Source organism: Chiloscyllium punctatum, chromosome 2 (genome assembly GCF_047496795.1).
Source record: "Chiloscyllium punctatum isolate Juve2018m chromosome 2, sChiPun1.3, whole genome shotgun sequence".
Lineage (NCBI taxonomy): Eukaryota > Metazoa > Chordata > Chondrichthyes > Orectolobiformes > Hemiscylliidae > Chiloscyllium > Chiloscyllium punctatum.
In genome coordinates, this window is record NC_092740.1 from 131,667,160 (window position 1) to 131,686,245 (window position 19,086).

A 19,086-nucleotide genomic window follows, 5' to 3' on the forward strand; every position below is an offset into this window, starting at 1 on the left:
AGATGGGATGACCAATGTCCACAGATTCAAGACATGGTGACAAAGGAACTTTTTGGATCAGAAAGCCAAGATACTGTAAAAGAGAAAATACCCATTTCAAGAGAGCAGCCGTGGTCCATAAAGGGAATCCATAAAATTAAAGGTGCCCCAAATGATGTTTAGAGGCTACTACCTGAAATCAGCAGGCAAGAAGTACACTGTGAAAGAAAGTCAGGAAATTAATGGTCCTCCACATTAGGTAACGGACTGGCTGACTGATCTAGCAAGAACATCATCAGTGAAGGATATCCAAGAGATATAAAGGCCTTTGAGTGTGGAGAGATTGTACAGACCATACAGAGTCAAGAACAAAGTCAAGGTCAACAGTCCTCATGCTAAAGTCCTACTAATCTTCCAAGTTCTGGAAGAATCGTGAAACCTGCAGGCTGTCTGAATTTGTGAAGTCAGAGGTAAATGTAACTATATTGATGAATCTATAAATGTTAATGTTGGGAAAATGTATGGAGCTTGGGGAGCGATTTGTATTTAGTAATGCTTAATGTCGGAGACTGCATTCAGCCCACCAAATCCAATGATATCACAAGGACCTAGGTGGAGAATAGTCAGAAGAGAGTCGGACCTTGCAGAGTGAAAACCAATATCTTCAGTTTGCTTATTACTATTTTTCTAATCAATTTGTTCAGAGATGTTATTACATACCTCTTGAGCGGAGGGAAACTTAAACCTGAGACTCTTGGTCCGGAGGCAGTATCATAACGCCAGAAGAGCCCCCTCCAAAGTCTCCTTCTAGTCTTAGCAACAATTACTAATGTAAGTTGTACCTGATAACGATCATGAAATAAACCAGAACTTGTTTAAGACAATATCCCCTTCACGTTTGGACTCTTTAGTGGTTTACCTCCACCATATAAAGCAAGCAGACCCTTGGAGTCAGTCCCATGGTTAAACCCACAGAACTTGACTCTTGCTTCAAACCTGAACCTTAGGAACACTCTGATTCTATCACTGTTACACTGGGCCATCAGGAGGCTCCAGATCTCAGAAAAATAAATAAGGATGACAGAAACCTGCAAGGCAAAACATCACTTCCTCTATTCAATGACGCCAAGGTAAGATGTTCTCTTTGACCATCTTCTCTACACAGTTATGTTCAATTAAGCCTGTTGCTGTTCACTCACAAGAGTGTAGAACTCAGTTTATCACATGGTGATAATGGTGAATAGATCTACAGAACTGGAGACATGTGGTGGTAAGAGCTCGAAGTCCAGTGACAGCAAGGTGTTATTTGTAAACCTTGAGCCCAGCCCAGCAAAACAAACCCAGAGTTGAAAGTAATACCTGAAAAGGGGCTCGATAGTGACAGGGACCAGCAAGTGATGAATTTCAAGTCCCATCTAGCCCCAGAATGGCAAATGGGCAAAACTCACATGACAGCTAAAGCAGTATGACAGAAGGCCCTCTGAGAGCTGGCAAGTAACAACAAAGAGAGTAAAGAAAATCAAAACGCAGAGGAACAAAAATTCCTTTTGACAAGAGAAACTCACAGAAAAGGAGAGCTTCACAAGAAAGGAGTCCCATACTATGGACCATGAAGAGAGACAGCCCATAGCAGGGTCAGGCCAGAGACAGCCAAGCCAGGGAAAGAAATCACGCGAACAGTGCACAGCAGGCAAAGAAGTTTAAATTCAAAGCCGGTGAGGAGGGTGGTGGAGAAAGGTAGGTTGGGAGGTGGAGTTAGCCCACAGAGCACCAGCAAAAGTCAGGCACTTAAGCGAAGTTTGTAGAAGGCCACTGCATTGCAATGAGTTTTGGAGATGGTCCACAGGAGCAGTTAGGATGTGAAAGGAAGAAAAAATAAATAAATAAAAGCCACAGCAAGGAATGTGGCAAACTGCAGAGTCACCAGCTGAATAACATGTGCTCAGTGATAGTGCAATACACTACACATGGAGGTGGGAAATAACAGGATACACAACAGCCATCAGAAAGCTTGCAAAGTAACTAAGTGCATTCACCACCATTGCAGTACTCCACTGCCAGGCATTCATAGCCTGACCAGTCTTAGAAAGAGCCTTGCAGTTAGAAAGAGCATGTCACAATTACAGTGGCAACACATATAGCAAGAGGATGAATTCTTTTTAGAGAATATAACAACCCTGTTAGATGATATTCAGGACCCAGATACTGACGATATTGTGATCAAAGACACCATGCTGCTGAAAGAGATGGCAGCTGAGAAGAGCTTACAATAATTCAACCATAAACTAAGACCAGCAAAGATTCGAAATGTCCTAAAAGCACCAAGATGGTGTCAACGAGATGGATCCTGGAATACAGAGGTAGAAACGAATCTTTAATCAAACATGAAGTCATCAAAGTTTCAATGCTAACTTACAACACTGAGTAAAAGATAGCCAGGTAATTCAATATAGTCAGAAAAAAAATGTTAAACCCCAAAAACAGCCCATCAAGAGCTATTTCAACAACTGCAAGCAGTTAGTTAAAACTATCCAGGGCAAAGAAGATCCTCAAATCCAAATTAGATAAAGCCGATATTGAATATTAGGAGATGACTAGTTTACTACTGCTGAAGTCTGCTGATGAATCTGATCAAGAAGCCGTGGTAGAATTCAAGATTTATTTCAGTAAAACAGCAGAAACCCAAACAACTGAGGTTTTATAACTAATGAATATCTCAGAAAAGATTTAAGAGAGCCATCAAAAGGAGCTGGATGATATTAAAGTTGAGAGGGTTAGACAAGTCTGTTTATATAAAGGTACTGCTAAACTACCAGCCCAGCTAATGTCTTGGACTCGAATAGCAGTTATGCAGCACTATCGAGCCTCAGACTGAAATGCAAATATCTCTCCGGGAAATCAAAAGCTGCAGCGACTACATGAGGTGGCAACAAAAGATTTTGAAATCTCACCATCAGTTGTGAAGAGCCCAAAGGAAAGAGAAACAGTAAGGACTGCAGATGCTGGAAGTCCCAGTCGATAAAATGTGGAGCTGGAAAGGCACAGCAGGTCAGACAGCACCAGAGGAGCAGGAAAGTTGACATTTCAGGTTCTGATTCAAGGTTTTTGGCCCAAAACATCGACTTTCCTGCTCCTCCTATGGTGTCTGACCTGCTCTGCTTTTCCAGCTCCACACTTCATCGATAAGGAAAGAGGAAAACAGGAACACACCCCTGAAAAAGACAACCTGATAGAAGATTCCCAGAAGTCCTGTGCAGAGGTAGCCAGAGTTCTTACACATTACACAAAAGCAGCAACACATTGAGTACATCTGTGCCACCCAGTCTTAAAACAAGATCTTGAGGGGGAGGAGACAGAAACAGAGAGTAAAATGTTCCATGTTCAACCAGAATGATTAAATTGGGTACCATAAAAGAAAATGGGGGAATGATATAGAAGAAAGAGAATTATGCCTTGACAGCAAGGATAGCTAGTGTGTGAAAGGTGTTATATGTCATATTGTTGTCAGAAAATGTGGAGCTCGAGCCTTGGTTTGTATGGCTTTGTCCTCTACCATCCTCTGGATATAGTCTTGTTCAACAAAGCCTGTTGCCATTCATGTACAAGAAAGAAGATTTCAATTTACACCAAGGCCAAAATCTGATCAGTCATATTGAATGATGGAACAAGCCCAATGGCCTGCTCCTGTTATTATTAGTCCTATCTTAATGAGTTCCTAATAACTCCCAGGTTTTAGCATTCTTCAATATTGCAAAGAACATTAATCAATTACCACAATCATAAAAGTAAGTAACTACTCCAATTCGAACTGATCAAACTGTCAATGAGTAGATAAAATAATTATATCACATATATGGAAAAAACTTATGGTCTAGTACACATCATCTAACTATGTATAGCAAAGGAATAAAATTTCACAAAAGGAGGAAACCATTATTGCAATTTCCTATTATCTTATTCCAACAAGACTTCAGATAACAGAGGTTTTATAGCTCTAGGCAAACACTATTGGAAGCTCCCAATTGCAAATTTTGCTCCAAACTTTGAACCAAATCCAGATCCACATAGTGTCCTTTTGATTTCATAACTATCAAATTTCCACTGTGTCCTGTCTTGTGTTCTTTGAGGCAATCATGCAACAGTCAGCACCTCAAGATAATAACATCTCTGGATAAAAGCAACAGCATTAATATAATTGTTGGCTGATCTCCCTTGGAAATCTTTTAGACTCTTGATTGCTCACATGACACCTGTTTTTTCCCCCCTCTGATCAGAGGACAGGTTTTCTATGACGGGTTGCCGGAGATGTGAGAATAAAAATGAAGTAGTATTTGTCAGAGGGGTTGCCAGACAATTATATGAAAATATTTCTGCAGTCTGTGCATGCTCCCTCCCTCACAACAAAAAAAAAGTCTCTCTCACTTTCTCTTAATTTAGTTTTCTCTTCCCAATCTCTCTCTGCTTCCTCCACTAACTTACACTCTTTATCTCTCCCTCAGTCTCTTTAAGTTTTCTTTCTCCCTTTCCCTGAACTCCCAATTTCTTCCTTGCTTGCTTTCTTCTCTCTTGGACTCCCAGTTTCTCCCTCTCTCTACTCCAGGTTTCTCTTTTGATTCCCTGTTTTTCTCTCACTCTTCCCCTGTACACTCCATTTCTTTCACTCTGTACTCCAGTTTCTCTTGTACTCTCCCTGTTCTCCCAGTTTCTCCTGTGATACTCAGTTTCCTTCCTCTTTCTTTCAGTCTCTCTCTGTGTACTTGCAAGGTATACAAGATATGCAAGGTCTAGTGGAAGTCACTCCTTATTTGTACTCAGTGTCTATGAGCCAAGTATTTCATTTTAACTGGTTTTGCTTACTTGTGAAAGAGTTTTATTTTTGTTAAAAAAAGGCCCTAAAAGAATAACACTATTATATGTATTTTAAATTAATATTCGATTGGAACTCACTCAAGTTATACCAATTCCTTCTCAAAGAACCATTCAATATTCCTGTTTACGAGGCAACAACTGGATAGATTTCTCCCAGACCAAAACTATTTTCTAAAGAAGCCTCGAGAAATCACCATTCTTGTTCATCTGCATGTGGTCTTCCACTCACCCTCTAAGGAAAAGCTCTCTCCAAGATTGCACATTTAGAATGACAACAAGTCCACAGAGTGGAGACAGACTATTTAGTCTATTCATTTTTTGCGAGCATTTATGCTTGTCTTGTCACCTTTCATCAAGCTGCACTAACTTCAAATACTTACCTAGCTTCCCCAGAAATATGTCAAGGACATTCATTGCAAGAAGTGGAATGCATTGTGTATAAAGCAATGTAAACATTCTGAAAGTGCCAAAGTATGAAGCATAGGTCTGAGCTTCCAAGTCATATTGTAATGGGCAAACAAAGCTTATTTGGTAAAGCTCATCTTGATGATCTACTGACAGAGGTCATCCTATATTTCCTAGAAAGGTTTTATGGGAAACAGAAAGTGCCTAGTTTTCAACTTCACACAATAATACCATTTCCCCAATGTCAGGGAGCTCTATAGAGCAATTAGATTTGACCAGACCACTGTTCTGGCCTCTATCTGACAGAAAGGCACTGGAGAAGATGCAAACATGATTCACAAGGAATGGAGAACTGCATGGGCTGGGCTAAAAATAAAGACTGTGGACTGAACTGACTGATACCTTTACAATTACAAATATATTTGATAGATGTAAAGAAAATGTTTCCATTTGCACAGGAGACCAATTAATAAAAGATAATCACTAATAAACCTCAAAGAAAATTCTGGAGAAACTCTTTTACTGAGAAAGTGGAAATTGTTACTCAGGAGTTGTGAGGGTGAATGACACAAACATTTTAGGGATATCACAGAAACACTTTGGGGAAGGAAATGAAAGGATATGCTGATATAGGTGAAGACGACAGGTAGAAAGAGACTGATGTGAAGCATTAGGATGGTCATGGGCCAAATGCTCAATTACTGTGGTCTGCATACCTTGTGATTCTATGTAAAACTGGGTTCCTGCACTTTAAAACGCTGAAATCAGAGGGCAAGTCAGCAATGGATGATGAGATTATGTTTTAAGATTGCATGCGTAGAATACTAAGTAGGGCAAAGTGCACATTTATGGTGGGTTTGCATTTTAATGATGTAACACATCTACCAGGTAATACAGTGACATAATCATTCCCAAACTCTACTGATTCCCCTCAGATAGGAAGGTGCCAGCTCAGACAGGTTTTCAAGTGAGCAGAGTTCAAGCTGCCACTTGTTCACAGCTTGCAACCGAAAGAGTCAGAGTCATACAACATGGAAGCAGCCTCTTTGAACCAACTTGTCCGTGCCAATCAGGTTTCCCAAACTAAACTAGTTTTCTGTGTTTGACCCATATCCCTCAAAAGCTTTCCAAGTCATTTATGTGTCCAAATGTCTTTTAAATGTTCATCTACCACTTCCTCTGGCAGTTCATTCATTTTGCATATGAAACACCCTCTTTGTGAAAATGTTGCCCCTCACGGTCCTTTCAAATCTTTCTACTCTCACTTTAAAAATATGTTTTTCAATTTTGACCTTGCCTACCCTAAGGAAAAGACCCTTGCTATTCAACATGTCTACAGTCCTCATGATTTTACAAGTCTCTATAAGGTCACCACAAAGTCTCCTTTGCTCCAGTGAAAAAGATCTCAGCCTATTCAAAGGAGAAGCGTTTACTTCTTTCTTTGGGAAGCAATTCCCAATTTCATGTGGGAGACAAAAAAACTGCAGATGCTGGATTCCAAAGAAAACAAGCAGGAGGCTGAAAGAACCCAGCAAGCCAGGCAGCATCAGGAGGTGGAGAAATTGACATTTCAGGTATTACCCTTCTTCAGGGTTGGAGGTGGGGGTAGGGGAAATCAGCTGATAAAGGTGATGGGGCGGGAAGGTTAGGGTGGGGAGAGGGACGGAGTGGTGAGGTAAGGATAGGTGAATACAGGTGAGGGGTACGGCACGGTTAGTCAACGGAGGAATGAATCTGGTCGGTTGTTGGAAGGTAAGGTTGGTTGGAGGGACGGAAGGGATGAGGTGGGGCTGAAAAAGGAGTCAAGGAATGGCTGGGAAGATTTTTTTTTGAAATTGGAGAACTCAATGTTGAGTCCTGTGGGCTGCAGGCTGATGAGGTGTTCCTCCAATCTGATTCATTGTGGCATTGGAGGAGATCGAGGATGAACATGTTAGAAATGGAATGGGAAGAGGAATTGAAATGGGCAGTGACCAGGAGATCAGGCTGACCCCTATGGGCTTGGCTGAGATGCTAAGGAGAGGGGTAAGGAGAGGGAAGATGTACTTGGTGGTGGAGCCTAGTTGGAGTTGGCGGAAGTGTTTGAGGATGAAACCTTGGATGCGTTGACTAGTGGGGTGGAAAGTGAGGACAAGGGGGCCTCTGTTTTTATTGGATTTGGCGGGAGGAGGTTTAAAGCAGTGGAATGCGAATGAAAGTGGTGTGGCAGAGGGCCATCTGAATGGCAGAAGGGGAAAGCATGTTGTTTACAATAGGTGGACATCTGGGATGCTTGGGAGTAGAACATCTCATCAGAGCAGATGCAATGGAGACGGAGGAATTTGGAAAACAGGATGGAGTTTTTGCAGGATATGGGGAGGGTGAAGGTGTAGTTCAGGAAGTTATGGGAGTTTGTAGCAAATATCAGTATGTAAACTGTCACCAGCAAAGGAAACAGAAAGGTCAAGAAAGGGAGGGAGGTGTCCAAGATAGACCAAATGAATTTAAGCGTGGGGTGGAAGCTGTTGGCAAAGTCAATGAACTGCTCCAGTTCAGCCTGGGTGAGGACGTAGCACTGATAAGGTCATCGATGTAATGGCAGAAGAGTTGAGGAACAGTGCCTGTCTATGTGCTGAAGAGTATAGAAAAGTGGAGATCCTCCACACATTTGGGAAAGGGAAGTCTTGAGCTGGGGGAGGGATGATGTAGAAGCACATACAATACTGTTCCCCAACTCTACCGCTGTTACATCAATGACTGTAACTGTGCTGCATTTTGCATAAAGGCTGAACTGGAGCAGCTCAACAACTTTGCCCACAATTTCTACCCTGCCCTTAAATTCACTTGGTCCATCTCGAACAGCTCCCTCTCCTTTCAAGATCTCTCTATTTCATTCTCCAGCAACATTTACCACAAACTCACAGACTTCCATAACTATCTGAACTACACTTCCTCCCACCCCATAACCTGCAAAAATTACATCCCATTTCCAAATTCCTCCATCTCCATCACATCTGCTCTGATGAGGAGCATCCCAGATGTCCATCTATTTTAAACAACGTGATTTCCCTGCTGTCATCCAGACAGCCCTTCCCCTGTTCTAAACCCCACCCCAGCAGCCACATAATAAAGACAGGTTCCCCCTTGTCCTCACATTCCAGCCCACAAGTCTTCACATCCAACGTACTATGCTCAAACACTTCCGCCAACACTAACTAGACCCCATCACCAAAAACATCTTCCCTTCCCTACCTTCTACAATGACAATTCCCTTCGCCATTCCTTGGTTTGTGCCACCCACCCCACCAACCTCACCAAATCCCCAGGTACCTTCCTCTGCAGCCATAAAAAGTTGCAAAATCTGTCAGCACATTACCCCTCTTACCTTCACCCAGGGTCCCAAATAGCCCATTCAGGTGAGACAGAGGTTCACCTGCCTCACCATGGCAGCATGGTGGCACAGTGGTTAGCACTGCTGCCTTACAGCACCAGAGACCCGGGTTCAATTCCAGGCTTATGTAACTGTCTGTGTGGAATTTGCACATTCTCCCCATGTCTGCATGGGTTTCCTCCGGTTTCCTCTCACAGTCTAAAAATGTGCTGGTTAGTTGAATTGGCCATGCTAAATTGCCCGTAGTGTTAGGTAAAGGGGTAAATGTAGAGGAATGGGTCTGGGTGAGTTACTCTTCAGAGGGTCGGTATGGACTTGTTGGGCTGAAGGGCCTGCTTCCACACTGAGTAATCTAATCTAATCCTCCAATCTCGTTCACCATATCGGGTGCTCCAGATGTGGTCTTCTTTACATCGGTGAGACCAAACATAAACTTAGGCAACATTTCGCTGAACATCTCAGCTGGGCCCGTAAGGTCATCACTCACTTCAATGCCCCACCCCACTCTCTAAAATGTCGGAGCCCGAGGACAGACAATGCCACAGTAAATCAAACCATAAATTGAGAAAAAACACCTCATCTTCTGTCAGGGCAGCCTATAGCCCAGAGGCCTCAATGTTGAGTTCTTCAATTTCAAATAACCTTCTCAGCCATCCCCCAACTCCTCCCTTCCATTCTTCCGATCAACCCTTCCTTCCAGCTGCCAAGCAATTCATTCCTCCCATCAAGCAGCCAGGTCATACCCACCATTTGTATTCACCTATCCTTATCTCATCACTCTCCCCACCCATAACCCATAACCTATAACCCTTTCTCTCACCAATGTTATCTGCAGCTCCCCCTACCCCCACTTCCATTCCTGAAGGGTTATATCTGAAATGCCCCCTTCTCCACCTCCTGAAGTTGCCTGGCTTGCTGTGTTCTTTCAGCCTCCTGCTTGTCTACTCCAAATTTCATGACAGGAATAAGTGACTTAATTAGATGAAATTAGCCTTACACAAGTCAGCAACTCAGTCTGATGCTCCACCCAAAGTATTTTTCATACAATTCAAGGTATTAGTGTCCTCTAATCAGTATTGAAGTAATGGAAGACTTATGCCTGAGACATCGATTTTCCTGCTCCTCGGATGCTGCCTGACCTGCTGTGCTTTTCTAGCACCACACTCTCGACTCTGATCTCCAACATCTGCAGTCCTCACCTTCTATTAGTCCTCCACTCAGTAACAATTTTGCCCTCAGTATCTAATTTTCCTAGGATTCCTTGATGTCTCACTTGGTCAAATGCTGCCTTGATATCTTGGAGAATTACTCTAAGCACATGTTTGTCTGGAAACAGAGTAGACCTGGTAGAGCTAGAACTGAGCATTGGCAAGCCACTTGACAACACTGCCAACAAGACCGTCTGTCATTTAGCTGCTGATTGAGAGAAGTCAGATGGGGGTAATAATTGATTGGATTGGATTTGTCTCCTGCTTATGGACAGGATGTACTAGGCAATTTTCCGCATTGTCAGGTAGCATTGTACATCTAGCTAACTGCCTTAAATCTGTGAGCTCTGATTACCAAAACACCTTCAATTGAACAGGATGACTAAACAGCAATGTTGTGAAAAGGAAAGCCTTTTAATGATTTAAAATTAATTTGTTTCACCCATGATATGGAGAAGAATGCCTGAATATTTGATAAGACAGAACTCGGATGAATGAACAGTTCCAGCAAGCAGGAGTCATAATGAATAAAAAATGTTCCTCAAGACTTATTACCAAGAATGTGACAAAGCAAAGATCACAAAGAGTATGGTAAGCCTATTATAGCTGCTCGACATTACATCCTAACGCATTCATTTAACATAAACCTTGTATAAATATTCCTCAATTTACAAAGATGAACAAAAATCTGGGATATTCATGCATCTTCACATCTTAACTATTGAACTTTGACCTGATTGAGCTCCAAATAACATTCCTAATTTTCCCCAGGGACTGGAGAATTTCCAACCAACAGCATCACTCTTTAGATTAGTCTATTCCATTCCAATGATCTGCAACTGTTTACTGAACCAGGAATAGATCTACCTTCTCAAAATTACATAATCATTTGGACCATATGTACTTTTACTGAGAGTTGGCTTCAAATAAAGATACAATCCAATTAAATACTCACGTCATCAATGTGTTTTGAAGAGCTGCATTATAAAATGAGGTGCTTCTCCAGAAAAGAGAAAGCTACAAGATGACCTGATTCAGTTCCTTAATTGTGGGAAGGGTTTGATAGGCTAGATATAAAGATGTCGTCCTGAATTGTGTGGAGAGTCTGACACCAGGGGTCACATATAGATAGTAATTATGAAGTCCAGTAGGGAGTTCTGGAGAAAACTCAGTTTAGAGTGATTACACTGTGTAAAGTGATACCAAACAGGAGATGATGGAAGTGAATAACAGATGCAGTTCAGGGGTATCTAGTTAAGTCAGGGATAGAAGAACGTTGTTGGAGTGAGATAAAGTGTGGTAGAAGGAGATTCAAGTGGAGAAAGAATTTCAAATCCCTCCATAGCCTCACCCTTCCCGATCTCTGTAATTTCCTCATCCACAAACCTTCAGAACATTTCATAATGTTCTGGCCTTCTGGGAATACAGAATTTTAATCACTCTACCTTGGGAATCCATACCATGAGCTGCCCGGACTTGAAGGTTTAAGCTTCTTTCTCTACAGCAACTCGGCCTCTCTACCCATTTCACCTCCTTTAAGATGCTCTTTAATGTCTCTGCCTTTAACCTGCTGGGTACAGTCAGCATCAAATTCTGTTTAACTATGCTCTCATAAGTACTAATGACTGTTATTTGTGAAAATTCATCATGTTAAAACTGCTAGCTAAAAACAAGTCGTTTGTTATGCAACACTAACATTGACCAGTTTGGCAGAGAGGTCAGCTTCTGTGTGTATGATTGTATGGAATTCAAAGTAATCATGCCATCTCTCAGGAAAATAATTAGGTGGAAACGCTTGATCTCACTTACCATGTGCCACCCAGCCATGTTTGCACTGGTCACAGGTCCGTAGGCTGATCTTTCCTGGCTGAAAGCATTCACACGTACAGTTTACCAGTGTACAGCGAATGGCCTAAAAGAGGAAAAGTAAAGGCAAGTGAATCACAATAGTTTCCAGTCATTCATCATAGTACCAACATTGCCATGTCTGTTTGAGTTCTGTTACCTCATTGTGTTTGTGGATTTTTTGATTCTAAAGGAATGCAAAGTGAGATTAGAACCATCTTCATTTGAGAGTCTTGTCACAAAAACAACTATCGACATATGGATTGGGAAGCATACTGGATCGGGAAGCATACTGGATCCCATAAGGGGCTCCTGCCTGAGTCTATCCATCCTGGCAGCTCGAGCAGGGAATCACACTTTGATAATTTTAAAATCTTCAGTTTAGTCGTAGAGAACTAAATTAATTTACAAATAAGATCAAAATTTATACCAACCCTGCTACAAAGTAAACTAAAAACCTTTTTGTATGAAGACAAGAAAATGAAGCACACGTAGGTCATTTGGCTCCTTTACTCTGTTCAACTATACAATAAAATCATGGTTAACATTTTACCTCAATTTGACTTTTCCCTCTCTAAGTCCTGAAATTTCATCAGTGCCTCAAAGGGCTTGTCAATTTCCATTTGAGCAAACTCATCAACTGGACAACACCAGGTCTATGGGTTAGACATCCAAAAAGATTCACAACCTCGAGTGAAGAAATTTCTCCTCATCTCAGTCCTAAATTGCCAAATGATATCCTGAGACATGGAGCCCCTGGTTCTCGAGTCCAAAGGAAAGAATCTCTCCACATCCACCATACCCAGTCCTCAAGAACTTGACATGTGCCAGAGTGATCACCTCTCCTCCAAATGTTCGAGAATGCAGGCCCATTCTCTCATCATAAGACAACCCATTCATTGGAATTAATCTAGAGAACTTCTGCCGTACCCTGTTTACAGAAAATATATTCTTGTCCAATTAAGGAGATCAAAGCCATTCAAAATACAATCGGTGTGATCTCACCAAAGTTCTATTATTTGTACGAAGACTGCCTGAGGTTATTCTCTAAGTCTTCAGACTAAGCATTATAATACTACTTTGCTTTCCAAATTGCTTGCTGTACCAGCATGTTAACTTTCACAGAATATCATCTTTCCGCGATTAGTGCATAACATCACAACATTCTAGTTTTGCATGATTTGGAACATATTCTGCTTTTTTTCACATATCCCAAAAGATGAGTCAGAACAAAAGAAACAGGAACATCAGTAGTCCATGTAGCCTCTCCAGCCTACTCTGCCATTCAGTCAGATTCCCAACCACCCTTGCCACTCAAATAAGATTTCAGCTTCTACTTCTTGCCCAATCATTTCCTACCCATATCACTCTATGTCCACCTTATAGTTTACATTCCCATCAAGTTCTACATTGTCTGAAAACTTGGATACATTTTCACATTCTGTCCCTCAAAGTCATCAGTTTGGATAATAAATAGCTGAGAAACCAGCATAAATCCTTGCAACACTCCAGTAGTTACATTCTGCCAATGACCCATTCATTCTTACTGCAACATTAACACTAGAAATATCGTCTTGAACAATCACCTGCATGGATGCTAGTAGACTTTACAGGATACTACAGTTGACTGGAAGGGAACAGAAGAACTACACAGCTATAAACTCCATTGGATTAGGAGTGAGCTCCTGTACCTGACCATGTGGAAAATAGCTGAGTAATGCATTAGCAAATGTATCAAACACATTTCAGATTGAGAATTCACAGATCACAAATTATTTGGATTCTGCTTACAGTCTAGCAGGTTGAACTGTGTAGGCTATGTGCATGAACCATCTCCTACAACCTGGTTCAGCAAACCCATGCCACAGCATTGTCAATGTCAGGTTGAGGCAGTAATGAACATAATCCATTCGAAAGTAGATTTTTCCAAACTTCCACTTCCTCATGCCACATATCTGCCTAAAATAATCTTCAATGCAAATTATGATGAAAACAAAACCCTTATCAGATGACTTGCCTGGGGCAATGGGCAATGAAAATGCCAAGATCAATCAGGGCTCTGTAGTACACCCAGCACAGAGCTATTTAGATTCTGGACTTTACGCTAGCATTTATAAACTTCAATCTTTATTCATAATTCATTAAACTTTGAAAGGTAAACACACCAATTACAAAAGCAAAGGTTCAAAACTTGTTCCACCCATGAGAAAGATGTTTCTCATTCAGAATAATGTGCATTTTAGCATGTGACCAGAGGAAGTAAATGGAAATATATCAGGTGGTTGGGAACACACTACATGCTCAATTTCAGTAAAATCACAAATATCTAAACTTTCAAAATGTATATGCTGATAGGATGAGATGAAGTGGAATAGGAAAAATCACCTGTGAAACATAAACATTAGTACAGACAAGCTGTGTAGAATGGTCAAGTTCTTGATGTACTGTAAATTCTATGAAACTGTGCTCTACCAGTTTTAAATGCTGGCTAACCCAGCATCAGTTCCCATTTGGCGCTATGGCCTACCAAACTCCAAGAACCATTGAAATGCCAAATCTAAATCAAAGCTTCACACAAAGAATGACTTTAAGCCAATTCCTAGGGTACAGGTAATCATCAGAATATCACCATCTGCTGTACCAGCTGAGTAATTACAGATACCTGTCCCTTTAGGAATATCAAGATTTATAATGAAATCAGTAAAGGCTCTTTTTCAATAGTTTACCTTAATAAATAGCATTTTCTCAGACTGATTCAAGGAACCAGAAGGCAACATCTTGACTCTCATCCATTTCATGCTGTCATGTATAATATTGCATTCTAGGACAAACTAGTCAGAATTGGCTGCTCTTTGTTGTTTCCCAATGACTGAATCCAGTGTATTTCCATTTAAACTGGAAAAAAAAATGTACATTTCCTGCCATCGCCTCTATTAGAATTCAAGCAGATCCGGTCTCGAAATAGTGCCTGGGTTATTTATTATTTCATGAGATGGGGCACTGGAGGGAAGACCATCCTTAATTGCCCTTGAACTGAATTGCTTGTTCAGTTATTTGGAGGGAAGATAAAAGTCAAACACAATGCCACGGATCTGGACTCCAAGTAGGTCGGAGTAGGTAGGGCGAGAGACCTCCTTTCCCTAAAGGATATTAGCAAACCTGCTGATAAAAGCAAAATGTTGGAAATCTGAAGAAAAGTCATACTGGACTCAAAACACTAACGCAGTTTCTCTCTCCACAGATGCTGCCTGACCTACTGAGTTTCTCCAGCGCTTTTTATTTTTCTCATCCAATCTGATGCTTTTTTTTTGTTGTTGATAGTTTCATTGCCACCATGAATGAGACTTATTTTCAATTCACACTTCTTTAAATAATAGAAATCAAATTCCACCAACTGCCAAAGTGGAATTCAACCCTATCTAAATTCAGCTGTATGACAATTGCATTCCTCTGCAAATTTGCCCTGTTGAAAACTGCTATAGAAAATTGCACTATAGAAGATCACTAACAGAAAATCGCAAGTCATCAATTACATTACAGCCAATTCGCATTGACGAAACATGCATTACAGCAGAACCACCTGTACAACTGTGCCCCAAATGGGGCTGTGTGGTCTGCCAAATTGATCTATCCACCGGATGTGGATTTTAATTCTTTCAGTGACATCAGGACAAATACATGGAGGGTAACTGGAACAGGATTAAATAAAAATGCAAAGTGGAGAGTCAACATTTGACCGTTGGAAAAAGACATTGCTACCGAATTTAAAAAAACACCATTTCTGATTTGGTGCACTGATAAGCAAGAGCAACAAAAATAATTCTGCGAGTTGATGTAATGTGAAATGCGCTGCACTCCTGAAAGTGGAAGCAGATTCAATAATAATTTGGAGAAGGGAACTAGAAAAGTGTTTGAAAGTTAAAAATATATAGCCAATTTGAAGAGGCTAAATAAATGGGAATAATTGGATAACTCTTTCAAAAGAGCCAGCACAATCATGATAGGCCACATGACCTTCTTCTGTGCCATAGGATTCTGTGCTTAACTGTTTGCGAGACTTCATGGCATACACAGAATGCATCGCTCCTTCACTGTCAATATTCTATTGATGAGGAGGATCTTGTTGTTAACCAAGGTCATGATGAGTAGATTTGATCACTAATCAACTCACTAACACTAAGTTCAACTTTAAATGAATATTTATGGTTTTTATTAACAGGACTGTGTAAAAATAAATATGATCAATATGGATATTTTGTTGGAATCAGCGCCTAAATTCAAACTTGCTTTAATTGCAAGCTGCCTTTATTAAGAAAAACACCATAAGACTTCGACAACCATATGATTTCAACAGCCAATCTTCCTTGATATTCAATATAACCCACAAAACATTCAACTATGAAACCATCAAACACTGACAATTTGAAAAGAAGCCTGACTCAGACACTGACTGATTCAACGTATGCTGTTTCCCTTCAAATCTTTCCCAGTTCAAATGGCATAGTGGGGGCATGAGGTGGCCATGCGAAGGAGTGCTGGGGGGGAGGAATGATCAGGAAGGGTAGAAAGTGTAGAGTAGGGTAGTTGTGAATGAGATTGATATGACTGGATATGGGGGGCGGGGTGGAGATGGTGCAGAATTGGGGCGGTAACAGGGTGTGCAAAGAGGATGTATAATGGGGATTTTGGGCCAGCACACAGAGTCATTTTGTTGTCGTGCAATATTCCATAACTAAAATGTTTCTGCGGTCAAATGAAACTGCATGCCAAAAGGGACAAAATCAAAGACAAGTTATTTCAAATCACAGTGCAAAATAATTAACTGTACAACTTCATAAGTGATAATTGAATTTGTAAACACTATCAGACTCAGGACTGAGAGTTGTATAAGCAGCTAAAAACTAAAACCATCACAATACTGGATCAGACATTTTAGAACCTGCCAAGTGACTCCAGTGCAGTTTAGAATCGGTGAGCAGCCAGCATTTGAATCAGCATTAAAGAGAGAATTGAAAACAATTCAGAACATCACAAGCAGACAACCTTTCTTTTAAATCGGGCACTAGGGAGTCTAGCCCTTTTACACAATTCTCTCTTTCTGAAAATATTTCTTCCCTCATAAATTGAAAGCTGGACCTAACTAGAGTAACAGTGAGATCCAATTTTGCAACTTGATCCCGAAACTATATCAACTTCTAAGATACTGCATTTAACTGACAGCCAATATCCACTTTGCCACATTGTGCAAGTTCAGATTCAACCTCTAAATACATTATTGAAAGCATAAAACATGGAATAAAAGGTATGAAATAAAACCACAGTTACATTCAATTCATCACAAGAATGTGAGAAAAACCCGAATAGAAATTTGCCCATGTCTGCAGATATATTGGTATTACTGTATTTTTCACAGTGGGTTTATGCCTTCACTGTGCGCTATTTCCGTCAGATTCTGTGCCTGTGTGAATATAGATATAGAAAAAAAAGTACTGTACGTATACATGGATGAATCAATAATACATTAAGATGAAATCATTTACTGTAATTGTGGGGTGACTGGCCAAGCTTTTTAATAGCTTAGGAAAGTACTAAAGAAAATTTAATAGCTCATTAAAACAATTATTGCCATTCTCTGAAGATTTCTCTTACACATAAAAAGATGCATCATGAGACTGTAAGGCAGATTCACAAAAATTATCAGCAGGACATAATTAAAAATCCGGTTTTGAATATTGCACTTTGCTGTCTGCATTGAATACTAACTGCAGGTTCTATACAAGAACAATCGCTTGTATTAACAAGGATCAGGCAATGATTAATTCTTGCGTAACCAAGCAGCCCCAGATCTGAATTCCACCCTCCTCATAACATTTGATGTTTTACAAGTTCTAACATTTAACATCTGCACAAATTACTTTCCAGAAATTTATACATTTGTAGCATAATTAGAGAAATGGACAAAACCAGTTGCTAACATTCGATAAATGAATGAACTAGCAACTCTCTGTTTTAATCTCTCTTCATTTAGCTAAAGTCACAATTGAAAGCGTGGGAGGAATAAAAGTGCATATGCATCTTGACAGACTCTCAGTGTCAAACAAGCACACAGACACATGCCCATACTGACTCAGACACACAGGCACATATCATAGACTCAGAAACATAGCCACATACGGATATCAACTCTCTCTCTCTCTCACTCACACACACACACACACACACACACACACACAGAGATGTCCTCTCACTCACTCTCTCACACACATGCAAACACACAATACCTTACACAATCAAACACACACGCACACACAAAAAATGATCAAAACTGCTCTTACTTGTCTGTCACCCATGAGCTTACTTTTTGAATGATTTACAAGCAGCCCAGCCACCCTGTTTACACATATTTCAAGCCATTCATTGTTCTTAGCAATTTCTTTGGTTAAGAGTTAAGGGGAACAAATTTCCGATTTGGTAAAGTGAAAAAAAAAGTGTCAAAGGTGGGAGTGAAGTAAAGGCTTATACATCTTCACAGTAATGAGGTTTCAGAATAGTTTCAAGCATGAAGGTTCAGACAGCAGCTTGTGTGTATGACAGTGTCAAACATGCACCCACTTGTCCCAGGAAGCACATTCTTACAGGATTCACACCCAGTGTAAATACAAATAAAAACATTAGGGGGTGTAAGGCAAATTATAGCTTCCAGTTGCACAATAAAATATTTTAATGATCAATCTTTCCTGCCTTATAAATAGAAAAGAATGAACCTTGCAGGAATCTGCAACTAACTACTAATTACAAGAGTCTCACTTTTTGTAATGAAAGTCAGACAGACTAACAAAGCTGCCTTTCGATGTGGTTTTTCAAACATAGAATCAGCAAAAGATTTCCACACGTTGGTTGTGGTGAGGACCGTAAAGCACTGCACTGATTCACACATTTGCAGCAATCTCACTCATTTACAGAAAACAGTCAATAAACATGAAGGCAGGTCCCATTGGCACACAAGCTCTGGCTAAATTAGGAAAGGCAAACCCAACTCACCCAGAAAATGAGAGAATAAAATCAAGTACTGGTTACATGCCCAGTGATTACCTAAAAAATACGCTGCTCAGGTGTTAGTGAATGATTGATTTTTAAAACATATTGCAATGAAAACCTAGCCCCTTCTCAATTAAGAGCCTAAAAAAAACATGTTCCTGAATCAATTTACGTAATGTCAGATTTAGCTTTCGGAAGTGATAGCTTTGACCTTATCAACAATGTGCAATTACATAGCACCCTTTACGTAGCATTTTGAGACATTTTGCTTCGCAGGAGTTTCAGGGAAAACTTGACACTGATGCACTGAAGGAGACATTAGGATAAGTGATGGTCATGAGATAGGCTTTAAGGAGTAACTTGAAGGAGGAA

The 19,086-nt window shown here is 40.5% G+C and overlaps 1 protein-coding gene across 22 annotated transcripts in view; it reads right to left on the bottom strand.

Moving 5' to 3' along the window:
* The window catches only part of bnc2 (basonuclin zinc finger protein 2), a 583,190-nt gene that overhangs the window by 194,908 nt on the left and 369,196 nt on the right, over nt 1–19,086 (bottom strand). For 21 of the 22 annotated variants that reach the window (XM_072589035.1, XM_072589041.1, XM_072589036.1 and 18 more), the window contains one exon: nt 11,641–11,743. In XM_072589035.1, coding sequence (XP_072445136.1) covers nt 11,641–11,743 — 103 coding nt within the window. Of the gene's footprint in view, nt 1–11,640; nt 11,744–18,011; nt 18,102–19,086 lie in introns of those variants that run through there. The other variant, XM_072589049.1, reaches the window with a different exon arrangement.